This window comes from Momordica charantia (assembly GCF_013281855.1).
Source record: "Momordica charantia cultivar OHB3-1 chromosome 2 unlocalized genomic scaffold, Mcharantia_2.0 BLBB01000002.1, whole genome shotgun sequence".
Lineage (NCBI taxonomy): Eukaryota > Viridiplantae > Streptophyta > Magnoliopsida > Cucurbitales > Cucurbitaceae > Momordica > Momordica charantia.
The window spans coordinates 12,121,227-12,142,096 of record NW_028275160.1 but is presented as its reverse complement, the minus strand read 5'-3'; the positions used below and the strand labels follow the sequence as shown (position 1 = coordinate 12,142,096).

Sequence of the window (20,870 nt, the reverse complement as noted above, 5' to 3'; positions counted from 1 at the left end):
CCACATGTTGTGTATTAAAAAAAATCTTATTTTAAAAAATGAGTTCGCAATTTCTATTCCATTCTAATTTCTTTTAAATGAATCTATCGTTACTATACGTGTGACTTGTTTTTTGACAAGACACATTTTCATCAGATGTGAGCATTTGCATTATACTAAATACTAGTTTATCATATTGAATACGATTAAACTACTAATGAATCAAAAAGCTTAAAAATTTATGAGTTAAGAGTAAATTTAATCATTAATAACATATTTAATACTCCACACACGTTGTGGATTTACATAAGACCTAACAGGTGGAAATCAATAATTTCAACATTACACTTCATTAACTAAATTTTTTGAAAGATATCCGACGAGGTTTAAAACTTAAAATTAAAGATAAATTGTCAAAATGAATGCTCTAAAAATAAATCGACCGAAGGCACCAAAATGAAAGAGAGAGGCATATTTAAACAAAATATATATATATATAAGACAAAGGGAGATAGAGAGAAAGACAGAGAGACAGACATTATTAAATTTGTGAAACACAACACTGAAGTTGAGAAGGCAAGACAGCACAGTGCAGAGCTTCAGCTGGTTGAGAATCAACACCCAAACCAGAGGAGCAAAAACGAATAAAAAAACTTAAAGAAATGAAGAAGCCAGAGCAAGAGCAAGAGCAAGAGCAAGAGCAGGATGATGAAGAAGAACAAGGATGCGAAATCGAAGCCATTGGAATCAGCTACAAGATCCCAACTCAAAGCCCCACACCGCCATTGAAGACCTTCTTCACCAGAGCTTCACATTCCCACCACAAGCACCACCGCCACGTCCTCCGCGACGTCAATTGCCGGGCCAAATCCGGCCAAATCCTGGCCATCGTCGGCCCCAGCGGCGCCGGAAAGTCCTCCCTCCTCGAGATCCTCGCCGGCAAAATCACCCCCGACGGCGGCTCCATCCTCGTGAACCGCCGCCCCCTCCGCCCCTCCCACTTCACCAAAACCTCCGCCTACGTCCCCCACCACCACTCCCTCTTCCCTCTCCTCACCGTCGCCGAAACCCTCACCTTCACCGCCCGCCTCCGCCTCCGCCTCCCTCCGCCGTCCCTCGCCGCCAAGGTCTCCTCCCTCATCCACGACCTCGGCCTCTCCCACGTCGCCCACTCCCCCCTCGGCGACCACCGCCTCCGCGGCATCTCCGGCGGAGAGCGCCGCCGCGTCTCCATCGGCGTCGAGGTCATCCACGACCCCAAACTCCTCCTCCTCGACGAACCCACCTCCGGCCTCGACAGTACCTCCGCTTTCCAGATCATCGAAATGCTCAAAACCACCATGGCCACAACCAAAACCATCATCCTCAGCATCCACCAGCCAGGCTTCAGAATCATCAACCTCTTTGATTCCATTCTCCTCCTCTCCAATGGCTCTGTTCTCCATCACGGCTCTGTCGATCACCTCGGCCTGAACCTCAGCCTCATGGGTCTCGACCCTCCCCTTCACGTCGACCTCGTCGAATTCGCCATCGAATCAATCGACGCCATCCAACAGTCCCAAAATCTGCACCCGATTCACCCCCATTCAATCCCCCAATCGGAACCCAAATCCTCCTCCAAATTCACCCTCCAGCAGCTCTTCCAGCAATCCAAGGTCATCGACGAAGAGACCATCAAAATCGGACTCCAATCCGTCCACCCCCCCGGTTTCGCAAACTCCCGATTGCAAGAAACCGCGATTCTGATGCACAGATTCTCCAAGAACATACTCAGAACCAAGGAGCTATTCGCGTGCAGAACAGTTCAAATGCTGGTCTCCGGGCTGGTTCTGGGGTCGATTTTCTACGATCTGAAATTCGATTTGGAGGGTGCCGAAGAACGCGTGGGGCTATTCGCTTTCATTTTGACGTTTCTGCTAACGACCTCCATTGAAGCCCTCCCGATTTTCTTACAAGAGAGGGAGATTTTAATGAAGGAAACGTCCTCCGGAAGCTACAGAGTCTCCTCATACGCCATAGCCAACGGATTGGTGTACCTTCCATTTCTACTAATTCTGGCAATTTTATTCTCCGTCCCATTGTACTGGCTGGTGGGGTTGAACAGAAATCCATTGGCGTTCCTCCATTTCTTGCTGCTGATTTGGCTGATTCTGTACACGGCGAACTCGGTGGTGGTGTGTTTCAGCGCGCTGGTGCCGAATTTCATAGTGGGGAACTCGGTGATTTCTGGGGTGATGGGGTCGTTCTTCCTGTTCTCGGGGTACTTCATAGCGAACCAGGGGATCCCCAAGTACTGGATCTTCATGCACTACATTTCGGTGTTCAAATACCCGTTTGAGGGGTTTCTGATAAACGAATTCTCGAGATCCGGGAAGTGCCTGGAGATGATGTTTGGGGAATGCGCTGTGAGAGGAGAGGACGTGCTCAAGGAAGAAGGGTACGGCGAAGAGAGCCGGTGGAGAAACGTGATGGTAATGGTGGGTTTCGTTTTGATTTACAGATTCGTTTCTTATGTTATTCTTCGAATTCGCTGCTCGCAGAAGAAGGGTGGTTTCGTTTGAAGCTGATGATTATGGCGATGGCGATGGCAATGGCGATGTCGATTTCTCTCTCTTCACGGATTGTTCAGAAACAGAGTGCAGAAGAAACGAAAAGAGGGAAGAAGGAGGTAGTTTTTTTTATTTTTTTTTATTTTTTAAATAACTTATTAACTGTGTAGTGAAGATTATACTGACTGACTGACACGTGGTTGGTTGTTTGTGGCTTCTGTTTTCTTCCCCCAACAAGATATGTAAATTAAACCTTTTTTTCTTTTTATTTTTATTTTTTTGTTATGATTCTTAGTAATTTCGAAAGTTTTGATTTAATCTACTTTGTGTTTATGGCATGCGAATTTGTTTATTAGTTTTATATTTATAATATTTATTTGACCCAGTTTTTTAGTAAATATTTAACTGAACAAATAGAACTCATGAGAGATGTGAATTATCGTTCAAGTGAGTTAAACTCATATTGGTTATTAAAAAAATAAGTTAAAAAATAATTTTCAGTCTATGCACTTTCTTAAAAGTAACGATCTAGTTACTGTACTTTGAAATTGATAATAATTTAGTTCCTGAACTAACAATTTAGTCATTGTAATTTAAAGTTTATAATGATTCAATCCTTATGGTGAAATTTTTTTGTTAAGATTCTTATATATTAATAAATCAATGAGAGACTAAATTAGATAGATTAAATTGTTATATGATAAAACTTGACACTTAATTTTAATAAAATTTTTCAAGGACTCAATTATTACAATTTTTAAATTAGAAGGAGTAAAGTGTAAAGTTCAAGGACTAAATCGTTACTTTATACAAGAACTAAATGGTAGAACTAAATCTTAGGGACTAAATTGTTACTTTAATGTAAGTAGAAGGACCAAATGTGTTTTTTAATCTGAAAAATATTTTTGAATTTTGTAGTTTAAATAACGAAAATTCTTAAAACCTTTTCAGCTTTAAAATGTTAAAATGAATTAAATGTAAAATGCTATAAACTTTTTTATGATTCTTAGTAATTTGGAAAGTTTTAATTTAATCTACATTCATTTGATCCTTTTGTAATGGTTTTTGGTATGTAATTTGGATTAGTTTGTTGTTGTTAGATTAATAAAATTTACAAGTTTACAATTGGCTTCGGTAGTTCAAATAATGAAAATCACTTCGTGCAATGTCACTGGTTCTCTGGCTCTCCGATTTCTCTCTTTAGTTTGTCAAAAGCGTGAGAGATTGTACCTCTTTTTTTGCCCACGTGGTAGTTGATGATTGGAAGTATATGTCAATTACCGATGAACTATGCTTGCTTTGATGTTTCTTGAGTTTTTTCGTTTAACGAAGTTATGCTTTCGTCAAAAAGGAAAATAGAAGTAATGAAAATTCTTAAAACGTTTTCAAATGGCTTTAAAGTGCAATATTTTTGTCATACAAAAGTAATTCCATGTCCAACGCACTGTTGAACGTAAATTAAAATTTACTATTATAAGTTGATTTCTAATTAATATTGAGTTTTGAAGTTAATTTTTTTATGGAATGACAAACAAATATGACATAAAAATGAAAATTCATATTTAATAATTTCATGAAATTAGCTAGGTTTATAAGGAGATATAAGTTCTACAAAAATCCATGGAAATTTTCTAGATTTAATATATCTATATATAAAAAGTAATTCTATCGGTTGAACTATTTCCTAAAATTTAGGGCTAAATTATAATGGTTTGAAATTTAGAAATTAAATATACATAACTCAACCATATTTTAGTTGACAATCCCTGCAATTTGAGATATTATTTTTCAAAATGACTAAAATAAAATAATACCTTATGATGAATAACTTATACATAAAATTCATTGGTAAAAATTAATATGATATAGGTAATAAAATGAAATCGTAAATACATTTTATCATTTCACAGATATACTAGGATACTTAAAATTTTAGGATCTAATCTTTGAGATTTTTAAAATGGTTGTCCATGTTTCCTTTTTATATTGATTCTATACAGTGTTTTTATGCTATTGTGGAATAATGAATTAATTTTATAATATTTTTTAAAGTTTATATGGCAAGAAAATTATTAGCCCTTTTTCGAATGGTGAGTTAACGTTGGCATCTATATCCCATTAAAATGACATGGTACTTTCTGAGGCATGTTTCACTCCATTATTCACCTCCAACATTGGCTCTTGCTTAGGTAAGCCGGTTGCTCGGTGTCACAATCGTACTTTAACGGGACTCAGAAAGCGATTGTGTGGCACTTGCTTTCACCCTCTAGCAAGTCAGCCAATACGAAATCGAATAGCCGGTGGCAAAATGGCTATATGTCGCAACCTCCACCCCCGTTCTCGAGTAAACGGTTTTGGAAAACGGGTTAGAGAAAAAGGTTTTGGAAAACGTTTGAAAGCATTTTGGAAAGTTATTATAAGCTTGAATGCAAGAGAATAGATTAACGGCAAGATAAGAATACAACGCAATGCAGAGAGGATGACTAGGTGTACCCCTATAGTACATTCTAAGGCATATTTGCTATGACAGACATGAACATGGAAAGTGGCGAGGAGTCACTCGCCACCAAAAGTACAAGGAAAAGAAAATAACAATCAAAACTAAATACATGGCATAAAAGTATGTGGAAAGAGGTTGTTATGGGCATGCGGCCACAGGTAACAAGCCCTGGACGAGCATGACCATGACATTCTCCCCCACTTAAATGGTTGACGTCCCCGTCAACCGTCGCTGCTCGAACTCTTCAATCGCTGTTGCAGCTGCCTTCACGTCTTCAGTACGCTCCCAACTGATCTCTTCATCTGGGAGCCTGTTCCACTTGACTAGGAACTCTTGTACGTCCCTTCGTGGTCTTCCTACTCGGCGTGTCCTTTCGGCGAGGATTGACTCAACTTCTTTGTCAACCTTGTTTGTCAACGTGACTGCTGGACGGGTTATCTCATTCCACGTAGGGTCGACGGTGTTTGGGTGATAAGACTTCAGGTTTCTCACGTGGATCACTGGATGAATTTTCATCCACGAGGGTAGTTGTACCATGTATGATGTCTTGCCCACCTTCTGAAGGACGTTGACGGGTCCTTCGTATTTCTGCACAAGGCGCTAGTCTTTGTTACATCGAAAGCGAAGTTGTTCAGGTCTCAGCTTCACAAGGACTTGATCTCCTGCCTGGAATTCTAAAGGTCTTCGCTTTTTGTCTGCCCACTTTTTCATGTGTTTAGACGCCTTCTTTAGATATGCCCGGGCCACTTCGGTGGACTGCCGCCATTCCTTGGTGAAGTTGTAAGCTTGAGGGCTCTTCTCCACATAAGGATGGTCGACTACATAAGGCAACACAGGTTGTCGCCCACACACGACTTCGAAAGGGGTTCTTCCTGTGGTGGTGCTCTTTTGACAATTGAAACAGAACTGAGCCACGTCGAGCATCTGGATCCAGTTCTTTTGCCGAGCATCAATAAAATGGCGGAGGTACTCTTCTAGCATACTGTTGAAGCGTTCTGTCTGTCCGTCTGTCTGTGGGTGATAGCTCGAAGAGATGTTCAAATTTGATCCCAGTAGGCGAAAAAGTTCTATCCAGAATGTCCCTGTGAAGCGTCCGTCTCTGTCGCTCACAATGCTCTCAGGGACACCCCATAGTTTCACAACATTCTTGAAAAATAACTGTGCAGTCATTTCAGCCGAGCACATCTTAGGGGTTGGAATAAAGGTAGCATACTTAGAGAACCGGTCAACTATCACGAGGATCGCTTCTGTCTCCCCGACTTTTGGTAGGTGGGTGATGAAGTCGAGAGACACACTTTCCCATAGTCTTGATGGAACTGGCAGGGGTTCCAGCAAACCTGCAATTTTGTTTCGTTCGACTTTGTCCTGTTGGTAGATGTGACACGTTTTGGTATACTGCATCACGTCGTCTCTCAGATTTGGCCAGTAGTAGCCTTTCTTTAGCAGGGCGTAAGTTCTCTGCCATCCAGCATGACCTGCCCACATCGTGTCGTGACATTCTCCAAGTAGGAGCTTTCTTAGGTTCCTAGAACGGGGAACGTACAAACGGTTACCTTTGGTAAGGAGGATGTCGTTCTCCACCCAAAACTGTCGAGTCTTCACTTCGTTGGCCAACTGAATTATCGCTTGGGCAGTTGGGTCATTCTGTAAGTTCTCTTTGATGGCTCCACGAATGGATCTTCTTGGCTTGCTCGCTTTTAGGTGAGCTAACATGCACAGGGCTGCATGTTCGCTCTTTCTGCTAAGGGCATCTGATGCTTGATTTGCTCGACTTGGCTTATGCTCGAACTGAAAATCAAATTCGGCAAGGTATTCTTGCCATCTAGCTTGCGTTCATGATAACTTCGGTTGATTGAAGGAGTGACAGACTGAACTGTTGTCGGTCTTGACAACAAATTTGGCCCCTAGGAGATATTACCTCCAGGCCCTCAAGCAGTGGACTACTGCTAACATCTCTTTCTCGGAAGTAGCATACCTCCTTTCAGGATCATTCAACTTTCGACTCTTATACGCAATGGGGTGACCATCTTGGAGCAGCACTCCTCCCAGGGCAAAGTCTGACGCATTTGTCTCGACTTCGAATAGTTGTGAAACGTCTGCAATCCCCAACATCGGCCCCTCGATCATCGCCTTTTTCAAACTCTCAAATGCAACTTGACACTCTAGGGTCCAGTTCCACTTTTGATTCTTCTTTAGTAGTTCAGTCAAGTGCCCTGTCTTTTTCGAGAATCCTTCCACGAATCGTCTATAGTAGTTGGCTAGTCCGAGAAATGAACGTAGTTCTGTGATGGATGTCAGAAGGTGGCGGGAGCGTTCGTAAGGCCAAGGGCATGACAAGAAATTCAAAGGCCCCATACCGAGTGACGCAGGTCGTCTTCGGTTCATCTCCTTTTGCGATGCGCACCTGATAGTACCCCGATCGCAGATCCAGTTTAGATAAGTACTTTGCCCCATGAAGTTTATCAAAAAGGTCTGTGATGATGGGCAAAGGGTATTTGTTGCGAACTGTGAGCTTGTTCGTGCTTGATAATCAATGCATAGGCGGAGACTTCTGTCTTTCTTCTTCTGGAAAAGGACTAGGGCCCCATAGGGTGCCTTAGCTGGACGGATGAATCCATTATTCAATAATTCATCGAGTTGTTTCCTCAGTTCGGCTAACTCGGGAGGAGCCATCCAATAGGCGTTCTTGGCGGGCGGTTTTGTCCTTGGTAGTAACTCAATCTCTTGGTCTATCCCCCGTCTTGGAGGTAGAGCCTTGGGCAGGCTATCTGGCATTACATCGGCATACACAGTTAAGACTCGCTGGATTTCTCTGGAAACTGGCTCTTCAGAACTTCCGCCTTCCACAACAGGGATGGCCATGAACATTGGTTCGTCACGAGCAAGACCCTTCTTTAGTTGGAGTGCTGATATCATCTTCACTCCGCTTGGTTGTTTGATGCTTGTCTAAACAATCGTGGGATCCGAACCCGTTACAACCAGGCATTTGGTGAGAGGCATGGGAATGACTTTGTGTTCCAACAGAAATTCCATTCCCAATACTACGTCGAAGTCGTCCATCTGCACTATCACAAAATCGACCTGTCCACTCCATGTCCCTAGCTTTACTGAGACTTTCTTGGCAACTCCCATGATGGGGAGGGCGGCCAAGTTGCAGCTTTCATCTTTCCTGGGTCTTTATCCCATCGCAAGTTCAACCGACATGCTTCGGTTTCAGTCATGAAATTGTGGGTGGCACCAAAATCTACCATGGTGCTTTTTGTTGCTCTCTGATTGACCCACGCTTCCACACATATCAAACCACGTTCCAGAGGTTCCTTCACCTCCTCAGCTTTCCTCTGTAGCACCGATAAGAATTTGAGCGCTCCCATACGAGGATTGTCATTGACGTCTTGGGAGAAGTATCTGTTTCGGGGCCTTCATATTCGGTCGCTCGATTGTTCGTCAATGTGGCCTGGAAGGCCCGAAGGGCAGCTTGATTCAGACACCCATATACTCTATGCGCTCCTTTACAAATGAAGCAAGACGGTCCTGTCCGGTTGTTATTGTTCTGTGGGTTCGACCTTCTCCATGTATTTCCACCTCTATGCTGGAAGGGTTTGTGGTCTCCCCCTCCATTTCTGTCTACTCCCTCACTTTTAGAGGACCCCGATCTAGCGGGTCTGTTTCTACTACTAGAAGAAGCCTGTGTCTTCCTCTGCTCTTACGGTGCATCGTTGCTAAGATCGAATAGCCGTTCGGTTGTGGCATAAGCGGTAGCGATATCTTGCACTTTCTGTTCATACAGCTTAGCCCGAGCCCATGGTTTCAAGCCTTCCACAAAGGTAAAGACCTAGTCTTCCTCGGACATATCAAGAAATGTCCAACATCAATCCTGAAAACTGCTTTACATAGTCTCGAATATTTCCTGTGTATCGTAATTCACGCAGTTTACGGCGGGCGAGGATCTCTACATTTTTTGGGAAAAATTGGGATCTAAGTTCCTGCTTTAGTTTTTCCCATGTGTCGATGGTACATCTGCCTTTTTGTACATCTACATATCTCGCTCTCCACTACAACTCGCATCGTCAGCAAGATGCATTGTGGCTAGTGTGACTTTCGATTCTTCTGTCACAGTGCTTGTCGCCTTGTAGTACTGCTCAAGGTCGAAGATGAAGTTCTCAAGAGCTTTAGCATCTCGCGCTCCACAGAAAGGCTTGGGTTCGGGAACTTTCACCTTGTTGAACTAAATAGATCCCTCAGCTGGGGCCTGATTTCCCATTGCTCTCATGGTGAGATTTACTTTGGTGCCTAATTCGGCAATCTCGCCCTCATGTCGTCAATGACGGCTTTGAAGTCGTCGGTCAGCTCACTGACCATCTAAACAATAGTCTTTTGGAAGATGTTTATTTCTTCGACACGCTCCTCCATGTGGGCGATTGAGCTCGATGAGCTTTCGCCACGCTCAAGGTTATTAGCACGCTTAACCTTGCCTTCAAGGGTCTCAACCCGAAGCATGAACTTGCGTATAGCAAGCCCATTTATGCGAGCATTTACGACATCAATTCCGTCAGCTTTGGTGGAGATCTCATCCAACCGAGATTTCACATATCTAAGGTTGTCAGGGATTTCCCTCAATAACAACAGCTGTTCTTCGATCTCGACGAGTCTGTCGACGTGGGACTTGCCCAACTGTTTTGTCGCGGACATGGTTACTGTTTTCCAACTGGAGGAGCCAACTAGGCTTTGATACCAACTGTCACAATCGCACTTTAACGGGACTCAGAAAGCGATTGTGCGGCATTTGCTTTCACCCTCTAGCAAGTCAGCCAATACGAAATCGAATAGCCGGTGGCAAAATGGCTATATGTCGCAACCTCCACCCCCGTTCTCGAGTAAACGGTTTTGGAAAACGGAGTAAGAGAAAAAGGTTTTGGAAAACGTTTGAAAGCATTTTGGGAAGTTGTTGTAAGCTTGAATGCAAGAGAATAGATTAGCGACAAGACAAGAATACAATGCAATGTTGAGAGGATGACTAGGTGTACCTCCTATAGTACATTCTAAGGCATATTTGCTATGGCAGGCATGAACATGCAAAGTGGCGAGGAGTCACTCGCCACCAAAAGTACAAGGAAAATAAAATAACAAGCAAAACTAAATACATGACATAAAAGTATGTGGAAAGAGGTTGTTATGGGCATGCGGCCACAGGCAACACGCCCTGGACGAGCATGACCATGACATTCGGCTCATCAAATGATTGCTCAAGGAGTACATCTATTGTCTAATCATCACATGAAGTTGTTTGACGTAGGCCCTATCGAGCTTTGAACACATCATAGTAATCAAAGCAAAAAGCTACTAGGCTGTCAAAGAACTCGAGTGCTGTTGGTTGAGCTTCTTGGGTCTTAATCATTGATTTCAAACGAGTTCGATAGTTGAGATCGTTTCACCAGATTCTATAAATAGGATTGTTGTAATTGAAAAATTTTGATTCTAACCAATAAGATCTCTAATAACACTCGAAAATAAAAAAATGAATACGACAAAAATGTAGTTAGCATTCCAAATATTTTCTCGGTATAGGATTCAATTTGTATTTGTAGTTTTTTAACCAAAGTTAAAGGAGTTGACTCATTCTTCTTACTAGCGTTAACTCACCCACAATTAGTTAGTTAACTGCTTTTAATTTCGTTGATTTGGTTAAACAAACCAGAAAGGGGTTGGGTTTAAATACCTAAGCTAAACACTACTCTACAGAACTGTACTTGGTGAATTGCTTCTTTTGATAATAAAGAAAATCTCTCTGATTGACAGTGGATGTAGACATTGAATGTCGAACCACTATAAACATTTTCTATTCTCTCTTATTCTACCTCTTCTTGCTTTTATCTTGCTTGATAGTTAGCTTGATTCCGCAATAAATTGGTATCGCAGCCATTGAAGAAGAAGATTGGTGCCAAATCTAGTTGGCTTGTTTTCGTTTGAAAATTCTTGAAGCAAAAGGTCAAGTTTTTTACTCCTTCTGGTTTCAGTTTTGAGGCTTCATTGATAAAATGTCAGCAAGATTTGAGTTAGAGAAATTTGACGGAAAAGGGGATTTCGGCCTTTGGAAGAAGAAGATGAAGGCGTTACTTGTGCAACAAAAGGTTGCCAAAGCCCTTGATTCAAGTAAGTATTCTGAATATGTATCTAAAGAAGATAAAGCCGAGAATGCAGAAATTGCATATAGTACAATGATTTTGTATCTTTCTGACAGTGTTCTTAGAAGGGTGAATGACATAGAAAGTGTTTCTGAACTTTGGACCAAACTTAATACCCTTTATATGTCAAAATCTCTCACAAATAAGGTTTACCTAAAACAAAGACTATTTGGTTATACAATGGACTCAGCTAAAAGACTAGAAGAAAATCTAGACGAATTTAACAAAATTTGTATGGAATTGACGAATACAGGGGAGAAAATCAGTGCTGAAAATCAAGCTGTTATCCTTTTGAACTCATTACCTGACAAGTATAAAGAGGTTAAAGCTACTATCAAATATGGGAGAGACTCATTAAGTTTGGATATTGTTCTTGATTCCTTAAGATCTAAAGAACTGGAAATTAAGGTAGAAAATAAAGATTCTGAAGCATTTTTCATTAAAAATAAACATACCAAGAACCACTCCAACAGGTTTGAAAAACATCAGTTCAAGAAGTCTCAAAAGGGAGGAAATAGTGCTAAGGAAAAAGAAAATATTACTTGTAATTACTGTCGTAAGGAAGAACATTTAAAGTATGATTTGTCTCATTTTAAAAAGAAAATGAAAGCTACTTGTTAAAGGAGAAAACAAACCTTCAGCAAATTTGTTAGAAGGATATGAATCCTGAAGTCTTAATGGTTTGATATTTGAATTGTACTGAGGAATGGATAATGGACTCTGGTTGTACTTTTCACATGACACCCCACAAACATTACTTCATGGAATTAAATGAATTTGATGCTGGAAATGTTGTAATGGGAAATAAACAGCAGTGTGAAGTTAAAGGCATAGGTTCTGTTAAACTGAAATTAAATGATGGTTCAACAAAGATTTTGTGCTCGGTTAGATATGTCCCTCGTTTGAAACGAAATTTGTTCTCCTTCGACACCATGGACAAAGCTAGTTTTGTGTATAAATCAGAAGGAGGGGTATTGTTAGTGTACAAAAATTCTGCTTTGAAAATGACAGGTACCTTAAAGAATGGTCTATACATACTATTTGGCAACACAATTTTAGGGGTTGTAAACATTGGTTTTGATGAAAATTTAAAAGTAACTAAATTATGGCATATGAGACTTGCACATATTAGTGAAAAATGACTTGTACAATTGAACAAGCAAGGTCTCCTTGGGAACATCAAGATAGGAGGATTGACATTTTGTGACCATTGTGTAATAGGAAAGGCTGCTAGACAAAACTTCAAACCATCCACCTTTAAGTCTAAAGGAAAATTAGACTATATGCACTCGGATCATTGGGGACCTTCAAGGATTATGACACATGGTGGGGCCAGGTACTTTCTTACTTTGATTGATGACTACTCTAGAAAATTATGGGTTTATCTACTCAAAACAAAGGATGAAACGTTTGAAAAGTTCAATGATGGAAAGTTTTAGTAGAAAATCAAACAGGCAAAAGGATAAAAGTACTCAGAACAGATAATGGTTTGAAATTTTTAAATGAAAAGTTCCATGACTTGTGCAAATCATCCGGCATTAGTAGACATCTTACAGTCCCAAGTACTCCATAACAAAACGGTCTGGCAGAAAGATTTAACAGAACGATTCTTGAAAGAGTAAGATGTATGCTCTCTAATGCCAAGTTACCAAAGGTCTTTTGGGGTTAGGCTGTCAACACAGCCACTTATATCATCAATAGAAGTCCTTCAACTGCTCTAAACTTCAAAACACCTCAAGAATTATGGTCACGTAAACCTCCAACTTTGAAACATATGAGAACTTTTGGATGTATTGCTTTTGCACATTTAAAACAACAGAAATTGGAACCTAGAGCTATAAAATGTATCTTTTTAGGTTACCAACAAGGAGTCAAATGATATAAACTGTGGTCCCTTGAACATGGAGTTAATAAGTGTTTTGTAAGCATAGACGTGATATTTGATGAGTCGTCAATGCCTTGGAAGGAGTCGAATACTACTCAAAATCAACCAGAAATTGGATCTTTTGAGATTGAACTCCAAAATATAGCTATTGAAAATAATCCAGATTTCCAAACGTCAGATCCTACACCTGATATAGAAGAGGCTACACTTACTATACCTTCAAACCAAGAAGTAGCCTCAACTTCAGAGGATGCTCATTCCAGTTATTAGAATTTACAAAATTATCAATTAACTAGGGATCGAAAGAGAAGAACCATTAAATCTCTAGCTAGGTATGAACATCTAAATTTTGCCGGCTTTGCTTCGAACTATCTAAATATATGTGAAGGGACAGAGCCTTCAACATATAGAGAAGCCATAAATTCCCCTGATTCTGAGAAATGGATAGCATCTATGCATAGTGAAATTGAGTCCCTACATCGTAACAACACTTGGGAATTGGTTGAAAAGCCACAAAATCAAAAACTTGTAGATTGTAAATAGATCTACAAATTGAAGCCTGAAGTCAATGGTGTTGAAGCTCCTAAATTTAAAGCTAGGCTTGTAGCCAAGGGATTTACCCAAGAAGAAGGAATTGACTACAATGAGGTTTTTTCACCAGTGGTTAGGCATACGTCCATAAGAATATTGTTGTCTATTGTAACACATTTTGATTTACATCTTGAACAAATGGATGTAACAACTGCATTCCTATATGGAACCTTGGATGAAGACATTTTTATGAAGCAGCCTCAAGGGTTCATAAATGAAGGAAAAACATAATTAGTATGTCACTTGCACAGGTCATTATATGGCTTGAAACAGTCACCTCGACAATGGAATAAAAGATTTGATTCCTTTATTGTCTCAAAAGGTTTCAGCATAAGCAATTTTGACAGTTGTGTGTATAAAAGAGAAGTAAATAAAGACACCTTCATACTCTTACTACCATATGTCGATGACATCCTTATAGCATGTAAGGATAAAACTGAAATAAAAAGGCTAAAGACTACTCTTGGAAGTGAGTTTGACATGAAAGACTTGGGTGCAGCTAAGAAAATTCTTGGTATGGAATTAAATAGAGATAGATTAAGACATACTTTGACTATCTCTCAACTGAACTATCTAAATAGAGTTCTTAAACGGTTTTATATGGAGAAGGCCAAACCAGTTAAGACTCCTTTAGCTCTACATTTCATGTTATCCTCAGCACAATCACCTACAATTGATGTTGAACTACAGGAAATGAAAGCAGTTCCCTATGCCAATCTTGTTGGCAGTTTGATGTACATAATGATGTGCTGTAGGCCTGATTTAACTCACTCAATGAGTATGGTCAGTAGGTTTATGCTGAATCATGGAAAAGCACATTGGGAAGCCTCTAAGTGGATCCTAAGGTATTTAAAAGGGTCCATTGATAAAGGGCTAATCTATCACAAAGATGATAGCTCAGGAGAAAACATTGTTGTTGGGTATGTGGACTTCGACTATGCAGCTGATCTAGACAAGAGATGATCATTAACAGGCTTTGCATTCATGCTATATGGAAATATGATTAGTTGGAAGTCTACTCTGCAAACGGTTGTTGCTCTCTCAACTACTGAAGCCGAATACATTGCTCTATTATATTCAATTAAAGAAGCAATATGGCTAAAAGGTTTGATTTCTGAAATGAGTGGAGAGATATGCAGAGTAAAAATCTATTGTGACAGCCAAAGTGCTTTATCTCTATCCAAGAATCCCACATTTCATGATAGAACTAAGCACATAGATGTAGTTCTCACTACATTTGGGAGATTGTGCAAGAAGGTTCACTGCTACTTGAAAACATCAGCACAACTCACAACCCAGCTGATCTAATGACAAAGGTGCTCCCACCAGAAAGATTTGCTTATCTCTGTGATCTGTTAAAGGTGGGAATTGGCTAATGTTTTTCCTATTATAAAGGAATTGAGAGCTCTATTTTGGTCTATTTTTGGATCTTTTGTATTTTTTAGAAAGAAGATATTTGCCAAGAGGGTGATTTGTAGTTTTTTAACCATAGTTAAAGGAGTTGACTCATTCTTCTTACTAGAGTTAACTCACCCACGGTTAGTTAGTTAACTGCTTTTAGTTTCATTGATTTGGTTAAACAAACCAGAAGGAAGTTGGGTTTAAATACCTAAGCTAAACACTACTCTGCACAACTGTACTTGGTGAATAGTTTCTTTTGATAATAAAGAAAAAGCTCTATGATTGACAGTGGATGTAGAGATTGAATGTCGAACCTCTATAAATATTTTCTGTTCTCTCTTCTTCTACCTCTTCTTGCTTTTATCTTACTTGAGAGTTAGCTTGATTCTGCAACAAAAGTCTCATATCAAAATTTGCATATCTTTTCCTTTTAGTTTCAGAGTATTTATAGAGAGTGTAGGTAAGCGTTAACTCCATGATTCAAATTCACGGTTATTCCCAAGATTATAGTACCATATTTTACAAATAGGATGGATCATTTTGAAAAGTGATGCCTTTATATTTGCTCTCCAGTTGAGGCTCATCGTAGCTCATCCACAAGGAATCCCCTTTTATTAGGCCAGTTCTTCACTCCGATAATAATTTGTAACTTTTTCTTTTTGGTTAAGTATGGGTAGCTCACCACAACCTAGGATAGAAGCATTCCTGTCCTATAGAAGTCGGCCAACCTGCCGTAGATTAAGCTTCCACCTGTAGTTGTCAAGTTGTTGAACACTGCCTTTCGAATTGTATTATAGCGCACCTACCTAAACAACGCCATAGGAACCAATTCTTGATAGTATAGAACTTAGCTTCCCAATTTTAGCGAATCCTCGGACGATCTACCCTGAGGGTCCATAAGCTTTAATTTTATGCTTAGATTCTCAAGAGGGGAGTTAGGCTTCCCGTCCACTCGTTCATCCAATGATTCTTCAGCGTGGTCCACACTCAGCCCCTGCGTAACTCTCTACAAACAGTTGGTCAACCTTGTTTTAGGGTGTTGGTATGTTTGGTAAGGGTTCAACGAAGGTGACAGATGATGTCCTTACCATTGGTGCTTTTAGTCACCCACATAGTTAAGCCATACAAAGAATTTGCAGATATTTTCTATTTGTTGGCTCACAATAACTTTGACAAATTAGTGTCGAACCATTCATCCAATAAAAAGTGGAAGGGCCATTGGTTCTTCGTTTCAGGCGGTTGGCTCGTCACCAATGCAAAACGGGGGCTGGTGTTTGAGGTCCTTGTAGAGTTTGTGGAAGTAGGTGAGTGCACCACACTTTTTAGATCGGTATAGATAGTTAAGGTACTAGCTTTCTGTTCCAATACTAATGGCTAGCCTTTTCTTGTTAAACAACTCTATTGTTGCCTTCTTTGCGGATAAACGAAATTTTTCAAGGAAATCAGAGAAAGCCTCGAAATTATCAGAAGCCAAAGTAATCAAAGAGGACTGTACCTGTTACAATTGCGGAAAACCTGGACATCGGTCCAAGGACTATCGAAAGCCAAAGTCTTTCCAGAAGAACAAATGAAATGCTCAAGCACATGTAACAAAAATCGATAATCTTTCTGATGGAGTTGTTGATATTGATTTATCTGCTGTAGTGTCTGAATGTAATTTGGTAGGCAATACCAAGGAATAGTGGGTAGACACTGGTGTCACTCGTCATATCTGTGCAAATAAGTGGATGTTCTCTACTTATACACCAACAAGAAATTGATAACAACTTTACGTGGGTAATTCTTCAAGTTCCAGAGTTGAGGGACGAGAAAAGTGGTATTGAAAATGACGTATGACAAAGAACTGAAGAGTGCTTCATGTTCCAGACATTCGCAAGAACATAGTGTTTGGTTCTCTACTTAGCAAAAATGGGTTCAAACTGTTCTTTGTTTCCGATAAGTTTGTACTTAGTAAACATGATGTCTATGTGGGTAGGTGTTATTTAAGTGATGGTCTGTTAAAGATGAATGTAATTACTGTTGTACCCAAGTCCCCTACAATTAATAATAAGAATTTCTCTTCTACTTACTTGACTGACTCTTCTGATATTTGGCATGAGCGATTGGACCATGTTAATAACAAAACTTTAAAGAAGTCATGTAATATGGATTTAATACCTAATTTCACATTAGATCATAATAAAATATATGAAATATGCGTTGAATCAAAGATGACAAAACCTCTATTCCATTTAGTAGAAAGAGACACTGAACCTCTTGAATTAATTCACAGCGACATATGTGATTTGAAATTTTTGCCTACCAGAGGAGGTAAAAAATATTTTGTAACATTTATTGATGACAGTACAAGGTACTATTATGTATATCTGTTAAAAAGTAAAGATGAAGCCATTGAAGTGTTTAAACACTACAAGGTTGAAGTGGAAAATCAACTAGGCAAAAAGATTAAAATGTTCCGAAGTGATAGAGGGGGAGAATATGAATCGCCTTTTGAGCGTTATTGTTTAGAAAATGGAATTGTACATCAAACTACTACTTCTTATTCTCCTCAATCAAATGACATAGCATAATGGAAAAATCGAACATTGAAAGAAATGATGAATGCACTATGTTAATTAGTTCAAGATTACAACAAAATTTGTGAGGGGAAGCGTTGCTTAAGAAAATTACATCCTGAATAGAATTCCATATAAGAAAACACAAGAAATTCCATATGAGTTATGGAAGGGACGAAAATCGACTTATAAATTTATGAAAGTGTGGAGATGTTTGGCCAAGGTGGAGATTCCTAAACTTAAAACGGTTAAAATAGGGCCAAAAATGGTTACCTGTGTGTTTATTGGATATACAATTAACAGTAGTGCATATCGGTTTCTTGTACATAAGTCATAAAATCCTTACATACATGGAAATACAATTATTGAGTCAGTGCATCATTCTTTGAAAATATGTTTCCTTATAATATGAAAAATGAGTCAAATATAAGGAAAATGATACATGAATCATCATCTAATCAATAAAAATTGGATGAGATTCAAGAGCTGAGACGTAATAAGAGAACAAGAGTTGAAAAAACTTTTGGGATGTATGTTAGAAAATAAACATAAAAAATTTGGTGAAACAATTTTTTCTCCAGAAATACCATATTGGAAAGAGGCTATACACAGTGAAATTGATTCCATTATGCAAAACCATACATAGGAATTTGTTGATCTTCCTCCTGGTTCTAAACTATTAGGTTGTAAATGGATTTTTAAGATGAAGATAAAAGCAGATGGAACAATTGATAAGAAAGCTCGTCTGGTAGCAAAAGACTATGAACAAAAAGAAGGGTTTGATTATTTTAATACATATTCACCCGTTACTCGAATTACATCTATCTGGATATTAATAGCCTTAGCAGTTTTATACAAAACCTTGAAGTCCATCAAATGGATATAAAAATGGCTTTCTTGAATGGTGAATTAGAGGAAGAAATATATATGGAACAACCAGATGGTTTTGTTGTTCCTAGACAAGAGAAGAAAGTATGCAAACTAGTCAAATCTTTTTATGGTTTAAAACAGGCACCTAAGCAATGACATGAAAAGTTTGACCATGTTATGATAACAACTGACTTCAAAATAAATGAATGTGACAAATATGTCTATGTTAAGGAACTCAAACGGAGTTCGTAATTATATGTTTGCATGTTGATGATATGTTAATAATTGGTAGCAATAAAGAAATTATTTTTGCTACAAAACAAATACCGACTAGAAAGTTTGAAATGAAAGATATAGGTGCCGCAGATGTTACCTTGGGAATCAAGATTCATAGAACATATGATGGATTAGCACTTTCTCAGTCACATTATATCGAAAAAATTCTTGAAAAATTCAAGAATATGATATGAAAGTTGTAAAGACACATTTGGATGCTAGCCATCAATTTTCTTCGAATACGAGTGATAGTATGTCTCAACTGATCACTTAGAGTACACCAATTTTTTTATTTCTTTCATTTTTCTTAAATTTTCTTATTTTTTTATTCTTCTCTTTAATATTTTTCATTGTTGCAGGACTATGAATTAAACTACACTCCTCTGCCAAATATTTTATATATTAAATAACATTTATGAAAAATGAAATTAATTTCTTCTCACATAAGGCAATTTCAATTTGGCACTACATGAATTAGAAGATGTTTGGTTGTCATTTTAGATCGATTATTAGCTATCAAATTAAGCACTTCTATATTGATTAAAACATATATTATCGAGAGGTTCATATTCTCATCCATGTTGCTAGACTAAAAAACAAAAAGAAAAAGAAAATGATCCAAAATTGTAATATTTAGATCAAATCAATATAACTTTTAGAGCTTAAATTTAGTACTTTAGGATTTTCAAAACCCAATATGATTCATTGAAGCTTAGAATATGAAAAACCTTTTACTGAATCCCATCAAAGTTGTAAAAACAATCGTCGGGAAATAAAAGAGAGAATTTCATATGTTTTTTTCGGAACATAGATAATTTGATATGTTAGTTTTCATTTGCACTTTTATATGAAATCAAATTTGTAATTTAGCCTCAATAATTTTATTAATTTGGTTTAGTTTTAACTACCGTTTGTCAAAAAATTTCCAACATCAAATACATGTCTATACATTTATTTTGCCCACATGCTAAGAACAACACAAAACAATGTTTCTCAAAAAAAAAAATATATATATATATATATATATTGACATAAATATAAATTTTAAGTAATTTAAAATTTATTTGACTAAAGTTATTGATGGAATAATTTTAGATATCAAAACTTAATTTTTAATCTCATGTTTCTAAATAGGATGTTTTATTTATTACTATTTTTTTAAACTTATATTTCAAAAATATTTTTAAATTCCAACCAAAATTCATTTTTTTAATAAGTAGTTTTTATTTTTAAAAATCAAACTCAACCTTGATTTAATTAAACAAATCTTAACTTAAATTCAACCTTTGATTTAATTAAATTAATTTTAACTTAATTGAAAAAAAAGGAAGAAAGTAAAAGGACTTACCATAAACAAATTATAATTTTTTTTTTTGGAAGAATACTACAATTCAAACAATAATATGTGATTATGAAATTTAAAATGATAGAGAATGGACAAAAATATTCATTTTTAAATTAATTATCAAATTAAATATATTTGCCTTTAATTACATTAAATTATATAATATCAAAAGCTTCAACTTCTTCCTTCCCTATAAATTATTTAAATCTTAAATTATTTTCTCTTTCTTTAATTAATCAATAATTTATCACTAATTCATTAAAATGACAAAATTAACATTTCAAAAAAAAAAAAACACAATAAACATAACAAGTTTGTAATTTATTTTGTAATAAAAATAAAACTATATTTAATAAACTTAGTTTTTCTTTTATTTAACATGATCTAATTAAATTATTTTACATAGATATTATTTTTTTAATATACAAACAAATATAATGTAAATTCAAATTAGTAAAATAGTTTTTCAATAAATAAAAATATGAGAATGCATAAATTTTTAAATTTGAGATATTAAAGGTAATAAAAAGTAATCTTAAATACAAATTCTTAAATGGTAAGAAATTATAATTTGTTAAGAATATTACAATCCAAAAATAAGATAGGTGAGTTGAAAAAAAAAAATGGAAAGACTAGAATATGGAAAAAGTTTTATATTCACTTGTTAATTATAAAATTAAATAGGTTCATCTTTTAATTACATTTAAATTTTATTAAGGGGGCTTCATACTACTTAT

At 37.6% G+C, this 20,870-nt stretch overlaps 1 protein-coding gene across 1 annotated transcript; it reads left to right on the top strand.

The window, feature by feature from the left end:
* Positions 1-473: 473 nt before the first annotated feature.
* ABCG5 (ABC-2 type transporter family protein) lies at positions 474-2,866 on the top strand. Its single transcript, XM_022300983.2, has one exon. The coding sequence runs from the start codon at positions 642-644 to the stop codon at positions 2,538-2,540; it is 1,899 nt and encodes a 632-aa protein (XP_022156675.2). The 5' UTR covers positions 474-641; the 3' UTR covers positions 2,541-2,866.
* Positions 2,867-20,870: the final 18,004 nt, after the last annotated feature.